Source organism: Dermacentor variabilis, chromosome 9, assembly GCF_050947875.1.
Source record: "Dermacentor variabilis isolate Ectoservices chromosome 9, ASM5094787v1, whole genome shotgun sequence".
NCBI lineage: Eukaryota > Metazoa > Arthropoda > Arachnida > Ixodida > Ixodidae > Dermacentor > Dermacentor variabilis.
The window spans coordinates 46,365,944-46,391,396 of NC_134576.1; the positions used below are offsets into that span (position 1 = coordinate 46,365,944).

General features: G+C 45.1%; 1 protein-coding gene across 2 annotated transcripts in view; it reads left to right on the forward strand.

The window, feature by feature from the left end:
- LOC142592657 (uncharacterized) overlaps positions 1-25,453 on the forward strand; it is a 148,420-nt gene that overhangs the window by 8,589 nt on the left and 114,378 nt on the right. For both annotated transcript variants that reach the window (XR_012830760.1, XM_075704224.1), the window contains exons 3-5: positions 2,513-2,581; positions 4,030-4,160; positions 10,972-11,035. Coding sequence is in view for 1 of the 2 variants with exons in the window: in XM_075704224.1 (XP_075560339.1) it covers positions 2,513-2,581; positions 4,030-4,160; positions 10,972-11,035 (264 nt within the window). In the remaining variant the exon portion in view is untranslated. The remainder of the gene's footprint in view (positions 1-2,512; positions 2,582-4,029; positions 4,161-10,971; positions 11,036-25,453) is intronic.

The window sequence follows — 25,453 nt, forward strand, 5'->3', positions numbered from 1 at the left end:
CTTTCTGCAAGATGTCGCAAGTGCGAGTTGTCTCTCTGCTCTTCTGGTCCACTGTCTGTGCCTCTTGTGGGCCTTCTTCCGAAATGTTGCCATAATGGAGCGGCAGAATTTGCTTTTCATCATGAAGCTCGAAATTATAAATCGGGTCGAATGCGGTAAGAAGTCAGGTGTCCCCACAGCGTGCAAGATTCCGAGGAGCACTCTCAGCACAATCTTGGAGAATAAGGGGGAGATTAGGGCTAAAATGGCCAAACTTGCGACCTGGTGCCCATGGTGCCTGATGCGTATGCACGGCTGTGTACAAGTGGTTCATCCGAAATTGCTTCAGCTGTGCCGGCTTCCGCGTGCTCGGTGATGACTGTAAATCCTGATAAATGCGACGAAGCTGTTGCCAGTGTTGCCGAAGTTAGGAGCTAGCTGTCAGAATTTCCTGAAGCTGTTCACGAATCAACGGTGGACGAGTCTGAGTGAAAATGATAATGTCGCAGCCACAAGAGAGCCCAAAAACAAAGACTACATTGCCGACATTGTACCGAGCAGAACTGAAAGTGGGCACAATGAGGAAAGCAACGACGATCCTTTGCCCACATCCTCCGAAGTGATTGGTGCGCTCCCACCAGTCTGGTGCTTCCCTGTGAATGCAGAAGGTTGCGGCCTCAGCTGCTCCGACTCCTTAGACAATGTGGAAAAGTGCGTGCGTCGCAGGCAGTGAAATTGCCCAAGCAGAAGAAGATGCAGGACTATTTCATGCGAAACTAAGCTAGTTTCATCAATAAAGTGATTTTATAAATTCTATGTGCTTTTATGACATCCAATTATTTAGCAGGCTTATATCAAATTATGATCTATATTGAACTGATAGGCTGTGAATATATAGCCGGGTTTGACTGTATACTGTGACGAGAAAGGACATCGCAGGGCGTTTCACTGGCTGGCCGATAGAGGTGCGCCACGACATGTCAAAAGCTAAACAGGGGACAGAACATCATGCCGTACTTGCAGCACACATGGGACGCAACAGTCCGTTGGAGCAGAACATACATGCCCAAAAAGCAGACTATATAAAATTGTGGCATGATGGCCTGGCAACCGCAACATTTGTCCCAACGCCACTTGCCTAGTCCATCATGCTTAAGAGCGTGCGCTATGCTCGCAGTGTATGCTGCACTCTCAAACCCTTTGGGCACAGCCTCAGCATGACCTCACAGGAGGTGACAGGGAGCCACTCTTTGACTGACATGTCATGGTCTCAGAGGTCATATTGTGTCTTGACCTCTTGTTGCCTGCTCTGAAGTTATGCGCACACTTGATCTTGGGGTTTTAACATTCTGATTAACAGCACAAGGACACCAGAGAGGATAGAAGAGAGAACAGAGCATTGGACTTCCAAGAATTTTTATTGTTTGAAGTTCAGCGCTATGTTCTCTATAGAACAGAGCAATTGAACTTCAGACAATAAAAATTGTTGGAAGTCCAACGCACTGCCTTCTCTTCTGTCCCCCCTGGTGTCCTTGCACTGTTGATCAAAACTTTAAAGCATGTTTTACCAACAAGCTCAATTTCACACCATTGTTGATCTTGAACTCACCCCTTTCCCAATGCGTGGCCTGGCCTAGTGTCTATTACGTTCCACTTGCATCATTAAGGACATTTTTTAAAGAAAAGGACATTGACCTTAGTGCTGCTTCCTCCAAATAGTTATGTAATATATTTATGCAGTACCATACTTCCTAGACTATAGAATGCAGTTTGTTTTTCTTTTTTTTTTTCACAATTTAATTTATTTTATTTTCTTGCATTTTATACAGATGTGCAATTTATATATGCGTAAAACCATGCATGCTTACACGACTAATATGAGTATCATTTTTTATATTTATTTATTGTGCGAGTGCAAGAAACTTGGCACAGGAGCATTGTGAAACTGAACCTTATATTAACAGTTGAGCAACACTGGCAACCGATGTTAGCTCCTAGGGCTAACATCCATTGCTGGATAGGGTTATCCAGCAAAAACATGTCAGTGTGTAGTCATTTCTGACTGAAAATGACGCTTTGCACATTGTTTCCTACAAACGTAAGAAAATTGTGACTGCGTCCATCCAGCTGCATAAGTTCAAGTTGCCATTTCTGCGAGACGGCTCACCTGCCAAGTCTGAGTCTATTCACTGCGAAAACATGCGAATACTACAAAGACATTGTTTTGTGCTTGATGCCCATTTCGGTTTTCTTTAAATGAGTTTAGAAATCTCACCCGTGGTAACAAACGGCTCTTCTACAGGCAAAAAAATTATTGCTGTCAGTGGTTTAACACGTAGGGAAATCTACAACATGCAATAATTCCTATGTTTTTGAGAAGGAAAATTCATTTTCTCTACTTACAACCCATCTTTTTTTCACGCATATGAATGCTGCGAGAGTATCAAGAAAGTAATCCAAGCCTAGATCTATCGTTCACACGTAGCACCTCTTATGCAACTATGCCAACCTTTTTGCCGTGTCTTCCTCGCAGGTTGGCAGCGACCTCGCCAAAGTCTGTCCGCCATGTGAAGCTCTTGAATGTGTCCTTGGCCAAGCTGAGGTGAGCACTTTGGCCAACGGCTTAGATGATGGAAGTCACTCGGTGTTTATCGTCTGGCTCGTGTGGATCCTTTCTTTAGCTTGGTGACATACACAGTAGCTGCGTTATCATGAGTCGCGTGGTATCAACAGCATAAGTTGCCATGCAGTGCCAAATAGTGCATCTTCACCCTTTCCTTGTAGGGTTGACCATGGAGCGACTGACAAGCCCAATAGACTAAAGCCCCTTAAACTTCGTAATGTAGCGGCATGCTTTGAAAAATGCCGCCCCCTCCTTGTGCACTCTGGCCGAGGCTTACGCCCCATAATTATTGGCCTAATAACATCCCGTGGGTCCTCGCACCGTGCTCCAGTGCCATTTTCGCTCGAGAAGTGCCTATGGAGTGGCAAGGAGCGCATGTTGGCGCCGTTGCTACGCTCAAGCGGTGTAGGTGGCGCCACGGTCGAGGGAACGTGAAAGAGAGGAGAAACAAGGAGGAGTGAAGGCGGAAGAGGAGAGTGTCGCTACTTTACGAAGTTTAAGGGGCTTTACAATAGAGAGCGTTGCCCTTTCCGTCTGGGTCAAAAGGAATGAACACTAGGGTGTTCCATCACGCTTCACTGGCTGCATTCAATATTCATTGTTTGAGTTAATTATGAAGGTAATACACTAAGCCCAGTGGAAGGTTTGGTTCTTAACTAACAGTTGTGAGGAACTGTTCTCACGAATGCCAATTTTTATGTAAATGTACATCGCTAGGGCATTTTGATGGACTAGTTTGTGCATTTATATTAATTAGATTGATGAGTTACATAAATAAGTATGTTTCTCAGAGCCATGAATAGGACAAAACCAATGGATAGTAAGATCTTCTGCGAGTGCATTTTAATGCTGCTCATACATTTATTTATAGTAATGGCATAGCTCCCCGAAACTGAAGTTTATGCATTCTTATAATGTGTGCTACACAATAATTGTGCGCTATATTTTTGTCCTTACTGTGAATGTGAAAAATTTTGTCGGTACTGTGAGTTTTACTGCCTTATATGCGCTAAAAGCGTGCGCTACCTTGCCTACTGCTATGCGTATGCCTTCTGCTATGTTTTATATGAAAGCATAACATAGCGTGTTTTATGTTCCGTATTACCACTCATGTAAGGGCACTTTCGGGGGCTTGCAGTGTCGATGAACAAACAACCATTGTAGCACAAACTGCCCAAGGAAAGGAGTTGTTGCCCGCATAAATGCAAGTTCCCTTGCCAAAACTTCAGGTTGAAGCTTCCCCGGTTCTGTCGACCGTTTCAAGCACTGTGTTGGGCAGGTGCATTTATTGGCTGACTGTGCACACTAGCCAACCTGCCTGAGGAGCCGAAAAATATTTGTGCTTGGGCCTCGTCACTTTAGCGTCGTGTCACGTGCCTGCGTGGTAATTGTTTCCTCAGGCGAGGTGAGAGTGTGTGTACGTGCAGTGAGGACCTTCAGCGCGAGCTGACCAAGGGGATCTTCGGAAACAAGTCGCTGCGTTTCTCCCTGCGGCTGTCGTGCCAGCTCATCATGGGGCTCTGGGTACTCTACCGCAGAAAGGCCGCCCTCGTCCGAGGTGAGAGGCACGCACAGTGTCGAAACAAAGAGCGTTGTACTAAGAAAAGTGTCATCTGTGACCACAACCTACAGAAGGAGGGAATACCCTGCTGTCCAACTCATAGAGAATTTCTATAAATGTGCCTTGTGCACTAATTTCCCTGACATCACAGTTCAGTCTGCAAACTTATTTCACAATTTCTGCTTCTCGGGAGCTGCTTCAGAGTACAGGCACATAGGGAGTGCAAGTACGGTGTGTTTGTATGCAGAGCTGGCACTGAATTCCTCAGTTGTCACTGAGCGTTGAGAGAAATGTGGTGCTGTGAAGATCTGCACACTTCACCAGTAAAGCGCTCTATCCAGAATACTGGAATGATGGGTATTACAGTGATTTGTCTATCGGTTTCAAACAATGTTACAAAAAGCTTTAACTAGGTGCCAACTTTTATTTGCCCATTCAAATACCTGTAAAAGCAGAACTGCTTTGATGAGACAACCGCTGGACCAATTGCAATAAAATTTGGTGCATTTGAAAGAGAAAATTAAGTTCGTCTGACTCAAGAAAGCAGCATTTTGATTTAAAGCCTGGAATTTCTAAAAAAAATTTTCAAAATAGTTTGTTACAAAAATATTGAAGCACAAAAGTTTACACATTCATATCTGTGTACCTAAAACAAATATTCCAGTTCTGTAAATTGAATTCATGGGAGCAGCTAAAGTGGACAAATGTGATACAGTTAAACCTCTATATAACGAAGTCGGTAAAATCAGCAATTTGCTTCGTTATATTGAAATTTCGCTGTACGGAAATTCGACCATTTATGCAAATAAGTACAGTCACTGATCGATTTTTCTTCCATGGAAAGGGGCTGCAGAATTTTCTGAATTATAGGGCAATCGAAAAAAGCAAATTTGAATGAGAAAATAATTCACTTTTTTGGGAATCGGTGACGAATGATACGGTTTCATGTCATATACGTTTACGATATCTTATAGGCGCTACGAATTAAACAAAGCCAGCCACTCTTTTGCCTGCACTCGGCCCCGTGGCTAATAGGGTTGCGCACACTGCGACAATGCTATTGGGAAAAGTGCCGGCATAGGGGAACGAATGCTTTGTCTGCCTCTTGCTCCAACGAGTCACCGAAACTCGAGATTATGCAACGTCCAATACAATATGCATGGTAGGACACCTTACATGGTGCCATGCCGGCTTGGCGCACCCAGTCTTTGCACACGCTGCAGATTACCTCTGCTGCAGGGTGCATGGCTGCGTATGCGCTCAGCCGTGCTAACAGCCATGTGTAGCCACAGCGTAGATGTGCACTAGAAACTGAGACGTGTACCAACTTACCCTCCACTCCGCGACTTGGCATTGTTGTGTGCCATATTTCATAACCTCTGAGAGGGTTGAGCATTTCGTCGCCTCACAGGACACCTGGCATCGTGGCAGCAGTGCCAAATTTCAATTGAATTATGGGGCCGAATGGACTAAAACCACAATCGGATTATTAGGCACGCTGTAGGGATGGACTCCGGATTAATTTTAACACTGGTCTTCTTTAATGTGCACCTAAATCTAAGTGCACGAACGTTTTTGGTATTTTGCTCCCATCGAAATGCGGCTGCCGCTGTTGGGATCAAACGTGTGACCTTGGGCATCGTTATAGCCTCAGAGCTACTGCAGTGGGCACAGAGGTGTCAATTTAATGCACGACCGTTTCCGTCGTGTCGCCCGGACCCTACTGTGATATTATGTGGCTTTATATGTGCATGCGCTGCGTCAGTTGTCCGCCTGACAAATTTGCATGGTCTTTATTTTTCAGAATTAGCAGAACCAAACCGTACCGTACCTTCAGTTTGTCTGAAACTGGTGTTTTCTTGCCTTCTCTCATCGTCATCTTTTCTCTCTCCCACCTTCTTCTCTGTATGGAAACTGAAAGAGTCGCAAGGTCGTTATTAGAGAGGTTTAGCTTGTCCGATATTCGGGTAACCGCAGGTGGACGTTGGAGCGGAGGTGTAAACGGGAGTGGCCTGAATGGTGCAGCCACCTGGTGGCACAGAGCTCAGACAAAAACAGCTAATATTGCAGTAACAAAGTGTATTTTACTTTGCTGCATGTGTAAATTTTTGGCAGCAACATGATTATGCCAGTGCCGAATATTTACACTAGCAGGGAAGTAGGATACACTTGGTTAATGCAGTATTAGCTGTTTTCGTTTCTTTGAGCTCGGCACCACCAGGTGGCTGCACCATGCAGGATGCTCCCGTTTACCCGAACACTGGATGAGCTAAACCTCTATTTACTCGTTTCGTGGCTGTGTCCGTTCTTCCCATTCTCTTCCTCCTCTCTACAGTTTTAGCCACGTCCCCTCTGGACTTGCACGCTAGTAGAAAGGTATGTGTGGCAGTCTCTGCAATGCTTTTGCACGGATGATTACAGCTGTCAAGAGGCTAATGTGGCGATGCTCGGGGAGCTCTCGAGGGCATTGTGCACATGTTACCGGATGGAAAGATCCAAAAAGATGAAAGCTTCCCTGCAATAAAGACAATTGGCTTTCTCGACACCATTGGTACGAAGAGCAAACGTGCAAGTCAAAAGAGGCCTTTGCTGAGACGGTCGGTATGTGCTGCCTGCCTGCGAAAAACCCTCGTATCGTGACTCCCCGTCTTGCCAGTGGTTTAGCATCTTTGCAGAACAGGTGGAGTTTTGTCATAACCTCATTTTATTAGTTACTATTTCGTGTCGGGAACAAATTGTAGCAGACTTTTATGCCGCTGTGAGTGGTGGTAGAAGTGGATGCATTGGCCATGATGAATGGACTGGTGGTGAACAGGTACACCGATGGCACATGCTACTTGTGCTGTGCTTGCCTGCAGCCATGCGATTGCTTCCGCTGTGTTATGATGATACACAGGCAGTTTGTTGCTCGTTTGGCATTCAGTCCGACACTACACCCTACGATGTACTTTCTCTCTTTATTTTTTTATCTGTTCCCCTTTTCCCAGTGTGGGGCTGCGAACCAGAAATTTACATCTGGTTAACCTCTCTGCATTTCCCTTTATTCCTCTGTCTCTCAAATATGTGCTAATATTTTTTCATATTTTTGTTCAGTATCCCTTAAATATACTGAAGGCTTTTTTGGGGGCTTACTAAGAATATACAGCTTGTTTCACTTGCGCAAGAGGCTTTGATTTTTTTTTTACTTGCTCAGCATTAGCTGAGACATCAGCTAGACAAAAAGGTACAAAAATAAAGCAAGAAAGTAGAGCTGTGTGAACATTGAAACATGGAATGTTTGACTCGAATCAGTTGGTATTCAATTCAAAAGGCACTTTCCTTATTCGAAATATTCGAACTCCCGAAAATTGCTGTTGTCGGCTCTATATGTTAGCTTTGCCGCGGTACAGTGTGTTGTACAGTGAAGCACGCAGGCTGCATTGTGGTGAAGCGTACTTGCTGCGCAATGAAGCATATCAAAAGTAAAAAGGGGGCACCGTTAGCACCTGCCAGTGCTTGTAGCTACCCGACACTATCAGCCCAAGTATTCACACTGTGCTGCCTCTTTACGCATTTGAACAACACGATCCACCAGGTGGAAACCTCTTCATCTGCTACTAATCTGGCTAAGCACTAAAGCATAACTGCGAGTCGGCCTAGTTGGAACAGATTCATCTTAAAACTTTTTGTGCGCAAACAAACAAGGACGAAGAATAGGAGCAACACAAGCGCTCGTCCTTCTGTTGCTCCTATTCTTTGTCCCTGTTTGTTTGCGCACAAAAAGTTTTAAGATAAGCACTAAATACATGGCTTCCAAACTACAAATTTGGCCAGCAAGCTTGGCAGTGTATACATTAGTATAAAGTAGCTGAGCACCACCAGGATGCTTCAATGGCAAACAGTTAAAAACCTGGGTGTAAAAGAAGAATGGAAAATTTCAAGAAACCCAGATAAGCCTTTAACGATAGAAGCTTCTGAAGAGGCTCCTTCTACGTCAGCACCGTGGAAAGACTTGATCAACTCGTCAACCAGCAGCAATTTTCATTGCGATAAGAACAGGTTGAAAGATGTGAAATTTTGGGCCAAAAACAAGATTCGTGTGTGTGGTGATGTAAGCATGATGCCCACTGTTGCCCAGCCTTGTGAAGAGGTACGTGCCGATACCAGACACTAGTGTGTCCAGTGAGTGGCTCTTTTTGGTGTCTAAAGGAATTGTGACATGCAGGACGGTGTCGCTGCCCCTGAAACGTGTCGGGGGAAGCTATCCATCGTTGCTGACAACATTAAATAACTGCAGATGTGATACTGCAAAGCAAAAGTGTTGTAGAGAATTTTGTCCCAGAAAGCATAATTTTGTTTTACATCATTTGCTGTGTGATAAACTTGCTTATTTTTCGTGCACCTCCGGCTGGCAAAAAAAATTGCATTTTTGCAAGAACAGGGGTATTCGTACTATAAACATGTTCAGTTTGCCTCATGTTTTTATTATTCTAATTCGCTTCAAAATTGAACATTTTCTATTCGCACACCCTACGGGCTTAGCTTCCCAAAGCAGTGAATGCGCTATGAGAGGTGCGTCTTCCGAGTCGCTTTCAACAAGAGGAGGTTCATCGGCAAGTACAGAAAGCACGATACAAAGTACAGTGGTGCCATTGTCTGAAATTCCTGGTAACTTTAGATTTACGTGCAATAAATTATTGTGTAAAACACACTGGCTACCTTATGCTACTGAGGCTAGCTCACCTTCTTCGTGCAAACTAGTTGTGGAGAGGTTCTGTGCTCAGAGGCTGAGGATAATGTCATTCACCAAATTGAAAGCACTTTAGGAATGTCTTTTTATAATAAACCTAACGAGGTTTCTTATATTACTGTTCCTGATTTATTTTAGCAGTTGGATGCTGGAAAGAGACACTAGTGAAGGAATAATAAGCTAAGTGTCATTTGTGAGTTACACTTCTGTGATAACAAAGCGGCCAATCTTTACCACGAGAGGAAGCTTCGGCAAGCCAGCGGACATGTGAAAAACAGAAGCGGGTGGAGACACTGCCACAATGTTCCAGTACCAGCCCACTGCGATGTGGTGGATTTTTACAGCATCTAAGACAAGCTTAGTTTGTTTATCTACTGGCAAAAAGTACAGTACCGCTTTTTAAAGGAAACAAATGGCACAACCAAACAAGCTTAGATACTGTTTCCAGTGACAAAATCTCGGAAAGTACTTTAAAATTTGTGACGTTGCCAGACATCTGAGGTTCTGGCGCAGAAATACCATATTTACTCGCATAATGATCACACTCTTAGTAAAAAAAATTGACGCAAATTCAGGGGTGCAATCATTATGCGAGTAAATACGGTAAAAACAAATAAAGGGAAAAAGTGGTCTTGATTTCCTCCATTGGTATTCCAGCCTTTTCCACTGAATGAGCGAGAGAGAGTTTTTTAAGTGTAATACATTGCCAGTCTAAACTGACTTATAGTGTTACAGTTGTGTTTAATATGCAATTTTATTTCAAATCTGTGTTGTATCTGTTTTCTGGGAAGCATACAGGTATCATCATAAGAACATGGCCTATCTAATTTAAGTTGGTGCACCAAACAGGGGACTTTCATAATGCCTACAACATTGCACTTCAGTCAGGCAACGTGGGTTTCTGGCCGCCACTGTGGGGCATAGACACAGGCAGGCTCTTGGCAGCCTGCCCCCACCATGCATTCGTGTGCTTTGTGCTGTTTCTGCTGCGTTCCTTCACTGATGTTCGGCATGCCAACTTACTGCTGCATGCTACTATGCCAGCATTTTGTGTCTTGCACGTTCAGTTCCTGCTTTAAGGTGTACAATGAGCGAGCAACAATCAAGGTGGCGTTCACTGCACTGACAATACCAGTAAACAAGGCCACTGCATGGCCATTCCCACTGTTTTAAGTGCAGCAGCTTTATTTTACCAGCCAGCATATTTAAAAGCCTGTGTACCACAGTGTGCAAGTGGCTAGTTATTCATTTTTCACGTGCGTCAACTACAGCACTGTTGTATGAGCTGCGTCACTTGTCTCTGCGGGCGTGTATGTGCCACAGCAGTCGCGCTTCCTAAGCAATTAAAGGCTGAGGTGCCGGGCAATGGTGACTTTGACAAGCTGACCCGATCGTGTGACAGATTTATTCTACTGTGTGCGAGGTCGTGCCTGGGCCGTGCTAGATGATTGCTTGCAATTGCTACCCGAGTGTGAAAGATATCGCGGCATGTCGCGTTTCTTCGTTTGCTTCCCTTTTATTCATGTGCTTTGCTCCAATAGAATCTGACACGACAAGACTCGACAAATAACTTGCAGCCCCTGCAGTGAAGGCCTCCCCTTGTCACTACTTTTGCTTTGTAGTAGGCCCTGATATGTTTGTGGTGCAGACCACAACGTGCAAAGATATTCCGTCTGTCTCAGTCGGGCTACGTGATATGTGACGCTGTGCAAGCAAAATGCCATCGCACACTCAATGCCGCCAGTAGCAGAGCATGTGTGGCTCACAACTTTTTCTACGTGCATCCTGTGCATGCACACACCTCTGTGCTTCACTGCCATACCTTCGTGACGGTGGCAGAAGCCCATGGTTTCCTTATGTGCGTGCTGGGTTACTGGGATTATGCAACAGGTGTATAAACTTCACTTTTGCACTTCTTTAGTCACATATTGCATTGTTCTTTGTCTCAGCTTTTCGCCTTTGGCCACGCCATCCTGTGTCATTGAGACGCCACACTTAATGCCCCTTTAATTTACATTATGGAGTGTTTAAGGTTTCCTACGCTATCCTTACTGATGGCTATGTTCCTTTTTATTTTAGCCGAAGCAGAAGAGTGCCTACAGATGCTGACCAGACGAAGGCAGTTCAGGACTACCAGCATTGAGTAAGCTGTCATTATTTCCTATTTATAGTTTACTGTGCGAGAGCAAGTCACTAGACTACGCACGTGAGGGGAGCAAAGAAAGGTTGTTGTCTGAGTCACTGCAGTATACTGTAGCTGTTTGGGTGTAAATGTTGCAAAAAGACAACCTGTGTGGTTTCGTTTCAAGTGTAGCACATATTGTGCTCAACCATGCAGGGTTTGCTTGAGAAAGATGCAGTTTTGTTTTTAGCTGGATGTGAAAAGTTTACCACTAAATGTCCTTCTGCAAAAAATTGGGATGGTGTCGGCGACGAGTCTGATGATGTCATATTCCCAGACTTTGTGCATTGCACTCAACGCTGGGGACCTCAGTTCATAGTAGAGCAGAGGTTGTCCTAGGAGCTGCTGGCTGTAATTTTTCGCTGTAATGGCTGGCTGTTAATGACAGCTCCATGCGAGAAGCTATTACTGTGATAACTCAATAATTTGATAAGCCTCCAAGCTACAGCTTGCTGTTAAAGAAAGTGTCTGCCTACTTTGACCAAATGATTGACTCTCTCTGTACTTTTAAAAGATTGTCTCATTCCTCGATATAAAATGGTTGTATTAGCTGTTTCACCAGAGGGCATATATTTTTTTCAGGTGTAAAACACCATTGCTTCTGTGATGTCCCGATGTTGATTTGATGAACATTAATATAAAAGAGAAGCAACCATGTGCTAGGTTGATGTTGAAGAGTTGGCAATACAGACAGCAAAGGCGTTGTGCAGAAACCATCACTGATGATTGTCGATATCAGACATGGGCACCCTCATGTGGTGAAGTGAGGGTTAGGTGAGGATCGCCTTTTGAAAGATCGGTGAGGGCGAGGGAGGGTGCGGTAATAATGTGAGGGTAAATGTTGCAGAGGCGATTCATATTGTTGAAGTACAGCAAAGTCACTCAGATTGTGTGCGTGGTGTCTTTAATGTCTAAAGGTTTGAAGTGCACTGGTAGGCAGTATCTCTAGCACAGATGTATGGCAAAGCCCGCTTTTAACTGACTATAGCCATAAATGGCTGTAGCTAAACCTTTTGAAAGCTGTAGCTACTGAAAGTGGCGCTGAGAGCGGGAAGAGTGGCAGCGAATTTTTGGGGGCACTCCCAGATTATTTTTTTAGAATGCAGCTGCTAGGCGGCTGTTCCTGCGGCGAGCGTCAGCGTTGGTCTTGGTGTAACTGAGCGAACGAGCACAACAGTGAAGGATGAAAGAGCGAATGCAGAGCGGGAGATGAAAAAAGACGCAAGCCACGAAAGGCGGACACCAATAAGAGCGGCCCCTTCAGTGATGTGCTCGCGGGAAACTGATTTCGTGCAAACCTCCCCGACAGCTCGGTGTGTACCCGTGTGCTTGGTTTTGTCTTGTTTGCGATTGTTTTGTAATCTGATTGCATATGTGACGGAAATTGTGTAGTACTTTCTGGAAACCAAGGGGCACCAGCGATTACACTGGGACCTTCGACGAGTCATGTATAAAAGCCGACGCGCTTGACCCGCAGTTCAGATTTTCTACAATTGCCGACTCTGCTACATGCCTCTCTCAAATTCCTTGCCTTAATGTATTGCGAAATGAAAACACATGTGGAGCTGCACTCAAATTTCGCATTAGGGAGTATCGGAATCATTCTTGAATTTTTTACTGATCATCACCGGTCAGCTCACTCCTTTATCTGAAGTAAGCACCCTGGAGTTCACCTTTCCTTTCTCTAATTAAATGGGCAAAAATGTGAGATTGAGGATATTTGGACACTGATAGCATTGTTGCAGTGCTTCTGCATATGAACTAAAGGGAACGTCAAGATGAAGAAAAAACATGTCGGTAATATAGCTAGATCTCGTCTACAGTACATCCAAAACTTATTTTATTCTGTATCTTGTGCATGGCAATGACAGTCAAGCGACTTTATTTACAGTAAACATTAAGCTTACGTGTCCTGGCTCAACCTCCACAATGTCGAGCTGTTGCACTGATTCTCAAGAATTAGCAAAGCAGACAGTTGAATAGGTTAATATGTAGTTGCTTCATTCGTGAATTCCGACAATTTCTCTATTTTCAAATCCCCATAACCAGCCGGAAACATTCGGCATGAAAAACACCGCTAGCAATTTATTACAAACATGACAAAACATGTATTCATGTTTCATCTACTTCCCCATCTATAAGCACTGTAAAAAATAATGGTCAGCTTCATGCTGTTGACAAACATACTTACTGCTGAAAACATATTCGCTTCTGCTTTTCAATGCATTAATGTAGGCTTATTTAACTACCAGCGAAAAGTAGAACTAGTTACTACTAAAGTTTTTTACTTTGCCCACCTCCAATATGCAAGCGCTGTGGCGTAAATGGAAGACGTGTCCTCATGCTTGCCGAAAGCAGCATTAGTTTGCGGGCCATCACGGCTGGCATGGACTCTATATAATTCAGCTTTGATAACATGTTTGCTTCTTAAGGTGCATTTCATATTTATACAAATTTAACATCACCATTGGATGATTTACTGCAACAAAAACAACAATGGAATCTCTTAATATTGTTGTGCTGTGCTTGCGCATAAACACGACAACCACGCAGCTGAGTTGCATTTTGGTTAGTCTGAATCCTAGCGAGTCAGGCTGACTTGCACTTTGGCGAGTCTGAGTCCGAGTGAGCCTGGCCAAGTATAATTTTGGTGAGTCTGAGTCGGAGTGAGCCCTGAGCAGAGAGAGAGAGAGAAAACAAGGGTAGGAAAGGCAGGGAGGTCAACCAGAACAGCATCCGGTTTGCTACCCTACACTGGGGGTGGGGGAAAGGGGAATAGAAAGAGGAAGAAAGGGAGAGAGTAAGTAATGAGCATGTGTGGGAGGGACATCATACACAAGGACACTATAAACGGTCTTTTAAGCCCGTGCACGAATCGCTTTTCGAGCCAGTGACAGGTGTGGCCACGGTCCGAGTATCTTTGACTCGGTGAACGGTCTCGAGTCCAGTCTGCTTAAAGTTGCCCGCAGAGAGAGGCGTTGGACGTCGTAGCGACGGTAGGTACACAATAGGTGCTCTATGGTCTCCTCACACCCACAGGAGTCGCACATCGGGCTCTCGCCCTGAGTAAAAAATATACTTTGTCAGTGATCTAAACGAGTTCTGTTTATTTTTACTAGCCTGAGCCCAAAACATAGCTAAATTTGCAGCGGCAATGGCAGTATGATACTGGAAGCGTCATATGAGTGCGGAAAAAACAAGAAAGATCGAGCACGGGAATACGCGACTGTGCGCCACAACTGCGATTTCCCCCTCCCCTTCATGAATGCGTGCCTCCACATTCTGTGTAAGCATTCCATTTCTCTCTTGTGGCCAAAGTCTAACAAAGTGTGCTGTGAGCTGCGTCGTTGCAAGATAGGAGCAAGTTTGGAGCGGTCAGAGTTGCTCCAGTTTAATAGGTTTCATTAATGCAGTTACCATCCCCATTCAGCGTTCGTTTGAAGCCTCCCCTGTTTTGCTTGGGCGCTCTACCCTTCGTGCGAAAGCACTGCATAGTGGCTGCCGTTCAGCGGGACTTGAAATCATGACGCTGCTCATTTGCTGGTCATGCTACTAAACTACGCTTGTGGCAATGCCTATGATGAGCGAGACTGCTGTTGCCTCTGTGGAGTGACCGGTCATTCCACGTGCTCAGTATCCAGAGCAATCTGCGAGAAGAACGACGCGAGGCAGACTTTCAGCATTGCTCCTCGTAAACCACAGTTCGAATGAACGTTGCCAATGTAGCTTCAGCGCACTTGCTTGGTGCCCTGACGGATGGAAAATGCAAATAGTAGGGAGCATGACACCGAGCAGCTAGCCTCGGCAAGCCAGCCTCCTACGAAGCCACGCCACGACATTTTCTCCAGAGCCAATCTGTGCAGTGAGTCTTCAGGAGTAAGCCTTGCACAGTTGTTGGGCTTTTTCAAACACTGTACGGTATGCCTTCAGTTTTAGTGGTGCCCTCGTCGCGCTCTTTCCATTCCATGCACTCAGCATATAAAAATTATTACTTTCTCATCACGTGGTGAGGGCCTATTTCCCATGAGCCTTTTTTAATATACAGTCGACTCGTTGGAATGAACCCTGATAATTTGACAAAAAATGTCCGTTTTATCCGAAATCCGTAATATCCGAAACACCTCGCTTCCAAAACTTTTGTTGCAATTTATAATGTTACTGCTGAGTGAGAGTGACGAATGTCCAAAGTAAAAAACAAACAAAAAAAGTTGCAGTTTCACCCAAGATGCGAAGCATCAATTGCGATAGCAAATTAGTAGATAGCTGTGCAAAGTAAGGATAGTAGTTTTATAGGCCATATAAAGTTGTAAATGTTCGCTAAATAAATTAACAAACACGGTGTCATGTGCGCACAGGTAAACAAAAACACATCTCGCTCGATGACCACGGAAAGTTGCTGTCAAAACATTGGAGTGAGAAAGCGCAGTAGCAGAAGCGAGCGAATGGACCTTCGTGCTGTCTCTCGCTTCAATGAGAACTAAACGTCGAAAGCACAGTGCATACGAAGCTTCTGACACTGGGTGCACTTTGTCCACATCGCAGATCACTTTCAAAATGTGCTGTCCCACAGCCGCGCTGTAAGCAGCAGCTGCCAGAGTAGAACCACCCTCTCCCTCGCACCACCACCTTGCCTCACACACGAAAGAAGACGGCATGCTTCTGCCCCACCTTCCTCCTTCGTGGGTGCGATATTGAGCCACAATCATCGGCTGACCCTCACAAGTCGGTTGTCAGCCCATGTCGAAACGGCAAAAGTCCATTTTATAAACCTGATTTTGGCACAACTTGCCACTAATTTCGTCTGTTGTAGCCAATAGTCTGTTGTAGCGCGGTCTATTAAAAGCGAACTTCGTTGCATTAATAAAATAGCTAGAATAAACAGTGTAATATGGTTCGTTATATCCGAAAGTCTGTTGTTACGAGCACAGGCTGTAGTTTTATGCCTATGCTTAAGGTAATCGCTCACGTGACGCTTCCTCTTAGATCTTTTCCATCCTTCGTGTTTGATGCTCGTCTTTAGCGTGATTGGCAGCAAATATGGTTGTCAGCTCAGCAGTGTCACGGCTGGAATTGTGCACCTACATTTATGGTAAAGATATTGTCTCATAGACAAAACTACAGTTGATTTCGTGGCCCAAACAGGACTCGAGAAATTCTCAGCACCTAGCATTGTGTCGAACACCTCAGAAAACATTAAGTGAGCTGGACCTCCTGCGGTTCTGTATAGTAAATCGTGGCATAGTAAAGTAAAGCAATAGTAAAGTGGCATTATGTATAGCACGCTTTCTTGCATTACGAGGCAAGCCTTCATTTAGTACAGTGCTATCAATCAGTCAACCAATCAATTTTTATTATTATGTAAACATACTTCACAGATATAGGTATACAGAAGGAGGTCCAATAGTAAAAGCTGAATTGGGACCTCCTGTTCATGCTAGAAACAAAGGACTGTGATTTATCCCAAACTGTAAAAAAATGCACATGCGACACAGAAACAAAGGCGTGTGTGCACCTCACGCATGCATACACAGGCACAAACTTGCATATTCTTTAATGATCCTTTTTGCACGTTTTATCTTTAGGCCAAAAAATGCAGCACTGCCAAAGTTAAGTATCATACTTACCATATTTACTCGTTTCTTGCGTGCCCTCAATTTTAATATGCACCCATTTTCCGTGACCAAAATAATTAAAAAATGAGAACCTCGATTGTAACGTGCACCCGTTTTCCATGACCAAAAAAAAAAAGAGTCCAATACTGTGCTCCTCTTCTTTGTTCCTGTTTGTTTGCGCACAAAAAGTTTTTAAAAAGTGAATCTGTTCCAACTAGGCCGACTCGCAGTTATGCTTTAGAAATACTATTTTCTCTCATTTGGAAAAACAGATTTATTCCCTATACACTAAAGTTGTGACGAATAAAAACACAAATGGAAGCGGCGCACCTTGCTGCCAAGGTTTTCACTGTGCCGCTATGTGTCATGTGGGGCAATAGATATCACTCGTCGTCGCTATCAAACAACTCCTTATCGCTACCAACAAACCAAAGCATTTGATCCTCGGTGCCATCCATGGCATTCGAAATCCCACGCTTCTTAAAGGCCTCATTGACCGCGGCAGATGGGATCGTGCACCATGCATCTTTCACCCATCCAGCAAAGTCCAGCAGCGAGGCACGCTTCATTTTATTGGCGGGCGTGAATTCGTGGCAGCTACTGACCATATGCGGATGGGCAGCTTGTGCCCATCCGCAATGCAGCAAAGCATTGCCGTGACTCTAGTTTTTTCGTGGCTGGAAAACAAAACGCACGCTTGCTTTGGCCTCCATCTTTTCAACGGTTGTGGTGGCAGGCATGTCAAAGTAGAGCGGTGTCTGATCGGAATTTCCAGTCTGTCCGAAGTGGTGCCCGTTTCTGTGGCGCAACTTCAAAATTTACTGCTGAAAAATGTGCAGTTTCTCTTTATATTCTTCGGGCAATTTTTGGCACATCCCTGTCCGCCTTCGAAGAGAAAAGCTTTTTCTTTGCATAAAATTTGATAGCCAGCACCTATTCGCCTTGAAGTAACTCTGCATTAGCCCTTTCTGCAGGGCTAACTGCATCGCCCGTACTTTGAGCAGATCGGTCGTCACTGGCCGCTGTGCCGCTCGCTGCTCTTGCACGTATTCCACGAGCAACTCTTCTATTTCGGTGAAGCGGCCCTGCTTCAGTCCACTGAAACCCTTCCTTGTTGCTTTGCTGGCGAAAATGTTCTCCTCCTGCTTGCGGCAGTCCCGCACGCAAGTTTCGGGAACTCCGAACGCCTGTGATGGCAACCCGATTTCTGTCCGTCTCTGCACACATGATAACTTTCCTTTTAAATGTGGCTTCATGGTGGACTTGGCGTGTCTTCGCAGTCGGTGCTTCCATGCTGATTGAATAAATGCAGAAAACAGGAAGACAGGCGGTGGACTAGGTTACACCAGCGCCTGGTTACACATACAGCGTGGAGGTATGCACATGGAGGAAGCTACGACAGCTAGGCTAGAAGCAGCCATTTTTTGAATGCCGATGGCGATATGGTAATGCGGATTTAGGGTCATATTCGATTCTAACGTGCACGCAATTTTTGGACCCGTTTTATCGGAAAGAAGGTGCGCGTTAGCTTCGAGTAAATACGGTATATGCTATTAAATTTTACAGGGTGTTGACGGTAATGTGATAGCCAGATAATTTCGAATGAACGTTTTGTCTCCTGTCTTAAGCAAAGGTGTGTCTGAGGCAGTCCTCCAGTCACCGGGTAAAGCACCTTGATCAAGGGACCGAGTGAGCAACACAGACAAATATTTTGAACACCACTCAGCATAGCATTTGAAAATGGCATTTGGGATGTTGGCTGGTCCCAGCAGCTTCGTAATATCAAGGTTCAGCAGTAAGTTGAAAACACCCTCCTCGGAAATTATACAATCAGGTATAGAAGGAGCAGAAATAACAAAGGGTGAAAGACAATCGTTGTCCTGCATGGAAACACTTTTGAAATGAGCATTAAATGCAGAACAAGCAGCGTGGTTGTCGTTAACACACTTGCCGTCCAGCTAAAGTATACTCCTAAGAACTGTTTCCCAAACTAATCAACCTCTATATGTTTTCAGGGGATTTTTTAATAATTATTGCAAGTTTTTATTATACTAGCTTTCCTTAGCTCTAATGATTTGCCGTTTTGGTTCTTTCGATAGTTTACTTATCTTTAGCGCCAAATTTCATGAAGTGTCTCCTTCAGACATTCTTTTTTTCAAATGTTTCAGTTCTTTCTGCAATCGCAACGTTTCTCATGAAATCCAAGGATTATGTTTCTGAGCTTTTTAGATATTGTATGCTCAAATCGTTGCGTACAGTCATGGACAATATGTGTCCAATGACCATAACTCATTGATGTTGCAAGAACTATCTTTAAGGTCGTTGAAGTGAAGTGAGAGAACATCAATAATAGCTCCATTTTTTGTTTTAGAAAAGTTACAAAAACACTTGACCTTGTTGGTTTGGTGATTCACCATCCAATGTCAGTTTTAGAAAAGTTAGAGAAGCACTTGACCTTGTTTTGGTGATTCACCGTCTAATGTCAACAAAATGGCTTTATGATCTGATATACCATTCAGTATGTTACAAGTGGCACCTTTCTTATATTCCCAGTTGCAAAATAAAGGTCAAGAATAGATGTCATGCCATTTGGAATTCTAGTAGCATCATTAGCAATCTGCAGAAATTGAAATCAAAAAGAATGTCCTAACATGTCATTTTCAATTATTTGCGAGGAACATGATGAAAAAGTTGTCCAGTTTATGTTTGGCAGGTTGAAGTCACCCCCGAAGACCAACTTGTCTTTTGGTTTTAGATGACAGTGTATAATACCTTTAAGTTTCTCTTGCACAACCGAAGATGAATTGGGTGGTCTGTGAACTACACCCAGAGTGTACCTGATATTATTAGTGCGTATGTTGCAAAAAAAAACGCTTTCCACACGTTGTGGGGTCTCTCACACCCGTACTCTTGGGACAAAGGAACAACTACACAGTTGTGCAAACAATCACAAGGGCATTTATTGCACCTTTCATAGATCAGTGCCTGCTAGCCGAGTTGCTATCCACAAAACATGCCGATGGGCGCGCGACAAATCTAGAAGTCTGACTCACCGCGACCGGAAGCGAGCGAATATGTTCGCCCCATGCTGGATCCCAACGCCTGGTCCTTCGCGTGTATGGTCACGTGAATCGTGGCGCGTTCGAAGGCGGCCACGCGAGGCGGTCTCGCAGAAGCATGGGTCGGCGCGCGGGACGTCCTCGCCGTTAGCCGACCCGCCGGGAAAGAGGGTCGCTCCACGCGCGGCACGGCACGTCCGTGCTGCTTGCTGTCTCGACCCCAAGAGCGACAGAGCGCCTTGTCTCCCGGCGCCCGAGTAACCCCGCAGCGGCGCGACGCTCGCGCCATCTCTCGCACCGCGCTTGTACCACTCCAACCGCCGCGGGCGCCAGGCCACGCGGCGGGCGAAGCCGCCCTGCAGGAGACGAGCCATGCGGGAAAACTAGATCTCAAGGGAGGCGTGAGAGTCACGCATCCCCACAACGTTCAACCTCTGGCAATTCCTGTAGATGTAATGAGCTCTTACACAACATGGCAACTCCTCCTCCTCCTCTCCTGTCACGATTCTTCTGGAACACATTATATCCCAGTGGCACAAGTTCCCGTTCAAACACGTCCTTCCTGAACCATCTCTCTGTGAACATAATGATATCTAGGTTGTGTACAAAGATTGTGTCCAACTGTACAGCTTTGTTAACTGTGCTGCAACAGTTCGTGTTCGACACCGTATAGCTCAGGCTATTTTCCTCAAGAGGTCATCTGTCTTTCTTTAAAATTCTTTAATGATGCCCCCTTCGTTCCAGCCATACATAGTGCCATCAAGGCTCCTTTTATCTAACACCAATCTGACTTTTGCTCCATTTGACCTTTCCTGTGATGAGCTAAGCCGTAAATCTTTCTGACTGTCACACACTTTTATTAATTAATTCATTCATTTATTTATTTACATATACTGCAGTCCCTATTTGGGGCCCAAGCTGTAGCGGTTACATCAATGCTAATAAACAAGACTAGAAATAGAAAAATAGAAAAAACTAAAGAAAAAAATACTGAGACATCAGCTTTTGCAATGTAGAATTATCAACAATAAACATGAAATAAGAACAATATTTGTAGATCACAACTCAAAAACAAAGTAGTGATATAGCGTACACACACAACAGTTCACTGAAGCAGTTACCTAATTTTAATGCAATGCACACACGAGAATTGATTAATTTCCTTGCTTTTGTGCAGTACAATATTAATCAGAAGAAAAATCATTCGCAAGAACAGTCCTCAGTCACTGAAGTAGTTGTTCTCTTGAGTTTGGAACACACCTTCAGTATTGTCACCTTCTCCCAAGTGTCTATCAGCTTAACGATTAAAGGATGCCCATTATCCTTTCTTTTACCGAGCCGCCAACAGTAATGCTTAGTTTTTCTTGAAAAAGTTTCTTTTTGACCATAATTATGAGGCTGTCTGATGTTTCAGTTGCCTCTTCTTCTAAGCCATATCCAATAAAGTTGTTTCTTTAGCTTCTGTTTTCCAGAGCGTCAACTTTGTTCACTATTAACGCATTTATATTCTGAAGTTCACATACGGCTGCTCTTGGTTAATTTACTTCTGCTTTCATTTAATTCATAAGCATTATCTGGGCCTTTACGCCACCGATTCTCTCAGCCAGACAAGCCATGGCCGTTTCCAGCTTCCCTTGCTGTGAAATAATGTTATTGATTAAGGCAGTCATTTCATTTTGCCCCGTAAGCAGCTTGATCAAGGGGTCGTGTTCTTTCGGGCCGGGGTTTGATTCAATATCACCACATTATAGCAAAATAATTTGAAGTGAACAAATGCACAAAAAGACATTTTTAACATCAAATGGGTAAGGCAGCAGTAGCAGAAAACGTTTATCGCTACGATAGCAAGGTGCTGGTAAGTAAGCACAAATTTGCACAGTGAAGATAAAAGAGTTTGTCAGCATAGGGCCTCCTGTGCTACCGTGTGGCCCACTGGACGTAAGTAAGCACAAATTTGCACAGTGAAGATAAGAGTTGGTCAGCATAGGGCCTCCTGTGCTGCCGTGTGGCCCACTGGACGAGATTGGCGGGATAGAACTTCTTATAGCCACGCACAATTCCATGTCAATCAACATCACTGGCGTTGGCACATGCACTAAAGCCACGATGACAGGCATAAAGGGCCACTCGATGACACAGTTGCGATCCCACGATGATATATTGGAGCTCAAGCAGTGCGCCAGAATATTGTACATTGAGTAGTCGATCTGGGGCCTTGTAGTACAAGCTGCACATCAAGCAAGACAGAACTTGCACAGCAAAGATGAAATCGTTCATCAGCATAGTGCCTCTTGTGGGTGACTGTTGTTCGCGGCTACCATCTTTGTGAAACAACGTATGGTGGCCCTTTGTTCTTAACACCATTCGTAGGCGCACATCAATCTTTTTGTAGCGCCGAGCAACCTGTCACAAGAATTTACATGACGGGCTCGGAAATGTTGTGTGATGAGCGCCCTGACGAGGTGGCAGCCAGAGCAGAGCAGCGTCTGATAAAGACGAGTAGTGGTTTTAGTGCAGAACGCAAGACCCTCTTGCTGTTATGCCCTGTATAAAGTCCAGGTGCGGTAGGATTCTACAGTGCTTGCACGACGTGTGTTGTAGGGGCGAGGGTGAGCCGAGGACAGTGGCTTGATGCGTGCTGTCTTGCCACGTGCGCGAGGGGCAGGAGGAGTAGGAGCACGGTAATGTAATCAAGTACGTGCTGTAGGGAACGTAATCTCAAGCTTCGTAGACGTGTTAAATGGAGAGGCCATAGACAGCATTCCCTCCCTTCTGTTCGCGCTCTTCATCGAGCCAGCGTTGTGACAGCGAGTGTTCACTGTCAACGAGTGAGATCTGTTCAGGTTTGGATAATTCCGCCTGCACCATCATGTATGTGTCTTTCTTTTGTGTGTGTGCTTAATTTTGCAGCAAGTATGTCTCACCATACTTACTTCCATAAAGTTATGATCAAATTTCAACATAAAATTTCGATATAACAGTACAAAGTGCCTATTTTACCGACTTCATTACACCAAGGTTTAACTTTCCTATTTATAGATTTGGTGGGATGCAGACATTAGTGTATTATTGCCTTTGCCATTGTGTAGAGCCCTGTTTGGTTATACAGTAGACTTCTGTTAATTTGACTCCGGTTTATTCACTTTTTCTCTGCAATCCCAACTAAATGTTCCAGCTGGTGCCCAACCAAACCCTTGTTATCTTGCTCCTGAGATTGACCGTTGCCAGTTAATTCGAACTTGCCTGGTTAGTCATCACGGACGCACCCGACCCCGATGGTGACTGCAGTGGTAAAAAAATTATGGGGTTTTACGATCTAAACCCACGATCTGATTATGAGGCACACCGTAGTGAAGGAATAATTTGGACCACCTGAGGTTCTTTAATGTGCACCTAAATCTAAGCACGCAGTTGTTTTTGCATTTCGCCCCCATCGAAATGCGGCTGCCGTGGCTGGGATTGGATCCCGCAGCCTTGTGCTTTAGCGACTACATTGGTGACTACAGTAGCAGCAACGTCAATCTTTGGAGCACTTAAGATACAGTAAATGCATTGAACGCACATCGTTTCCCATCAAAAATGCCTGTTTACTGCCTGCTCCAGAAAATTCTCAAAGCCAAGGTGGTGCCTCACAATAAATTATTGCAGTTTTTATCCGATTCTATTGTGAATCTTTTTTTTTTCCCTTCCTGAGAAAACTTCCTGGAAAATGTTCTTGGGTGATGCAATTCACTGCGAAACCAAATCCTAAACAGCGTTCGGAACAGCCTACCATCGAAGCCAGCCTTGCCAGCGTCATCGCCATTGCCATCAGAAGATTGCAACCTTATTAGATTGTGACAAAACGAGTTCTCGCACAATGTGATCACGATGACGCGTCGCTTTCACATTTACTACAAAAACACGTTCGAATCTTAAGTTTTTTACGTGTTAAGCTAGCAGTGAGAAGTCGCGGCACATGTTTTTGGCATTCCGGACAATTGCATGCATCACAGGAGGAACTAGCGAAGTGCTGATCAATCTAGGCATGGGCTACCATCCGTTGTTGCGGAGTTGTTTCATAATTGGAGAATATCAAATGCGCTATAAACTGTACGGAGGACCTGTTGTGCTTCTTTATAGGCAGCGATAAAGTGATGATAGTAGACATTAAGAGGGGACGCAGCTTTCGTATCGCGAAAAATGACCAAAAAATAGATTTCTTGAAAAGCACATATTCCGTTTCTATAACTCTTTTTTTATCCGATTCCAAAATATGAACACTGAAAACGGCGTAGAAGTGCTCAAAAAAATTTTGTAGCAGCGAACGTGACGAAAAAATTCCGCGGAAATCGCGAAACAACGGCATTTTTCAAGCCACGACATCTCCGCAACGGCGCAGCCGAGCGACGCCATTTTGCCCGTGTTGGAAAGCGCATTTCTGCAGAAGGGCAGCGGATTGGGCGAGTTGGTGTCGCATGGTAACATTAAAATTCAAACAGCGCTAAACGACAGGACCAGAATGAGGAGGAGACAAACACAAACAAACAGCGCCGTGTTTGTCTCCTCCTCATTCTGGTCCTGTCGTTTAGCGCTGTTTGAATTTTAATGTTACAAAGCGCATTTCTCCTTCTTTAAATTTGCCGCGCCAGCCACCTCCTCCATTAAGAAGGAAGCGCACAAAAAAGCAAATGATTCAAGGCCGTCCCGACGCCTACGATTGGCCACGTCCGTCACGTGGCCAATTGGAGCTTCGCCATTGGTCTCGTTGGCGGTGCGCGTCTTCTGCTACGCCGCCGCCGCGCGCGATGTTCGTCTGTATGTGCGGCGTATAGTTTCAGAAGCTTATATCGGATAACGCCCGTGGCTCGCACGCGTCTGACAGTCGCTTCGCATTGTTTGTGAGCACGTAGTGCGGAGCATAGTGTCGGCAGCGGACTCTACAAGTGACAAGCGCCTCCTCGGATCGCCAGTTCTTGCGGAACGTAGCTGACTTGTGTTGTGGCATGCGCCTGCGTACATATCAGCTCGCCGTCGGTGCGTGAGGAGCATAGTTTCGGAAGCTGGTTTGTGTTGTGATACGCCACTCTGGCCACATCGTATCGACGCATCCATCAGTGCTTGTGGGGCGTAGTTTCGGAAGTTTACTGGTGACCAGTGGTCGGCGACCTCTGAAGTACAAGACAGCGCATGCTTACGGCACTCGTAAGCGAAAATCGACGACAGTGAAAAAGACTGCTTCAACGTCGCGTGGCAGCTAGTACTGTGCAGCATAGCGCAGAAGTCACAGACGCGCAGCCAAGGACTCCACATGCGGACAGGATGCATACGCGCACGTGCCGATGATGCCGTTCGGGAGCCGCCGCCGAGCACTTCACACGAGGTCGGATACCTTCTTGTGTCGACGATGTTGAAGAGTCGCAGTGCTTCTTACGCGGGCGAAACATCTCGTGCGAGCAGCAGTGGCACCGCCGAGCTTGTCGTGCCGCGTTCCACATCGTCGGATGCATCCAGCGATCGCGCCTCGAATGTGTCCGATATTATCGTCTTGGCACTTCGCACGATGTTGCTGCGCCGTCTACAAATACGGGTGGCACCATTCAGGCGCACCTGGAGCCGCGTTTTGTATCGGCCGAAGCATCCCGGGAGGTCGCCGCGAAAGTGCAAGCAAAACTGAGTTCGCTGTCGGCGACCGCGTGGAAAATGGAACTGACCCCAGGTGAAAATTT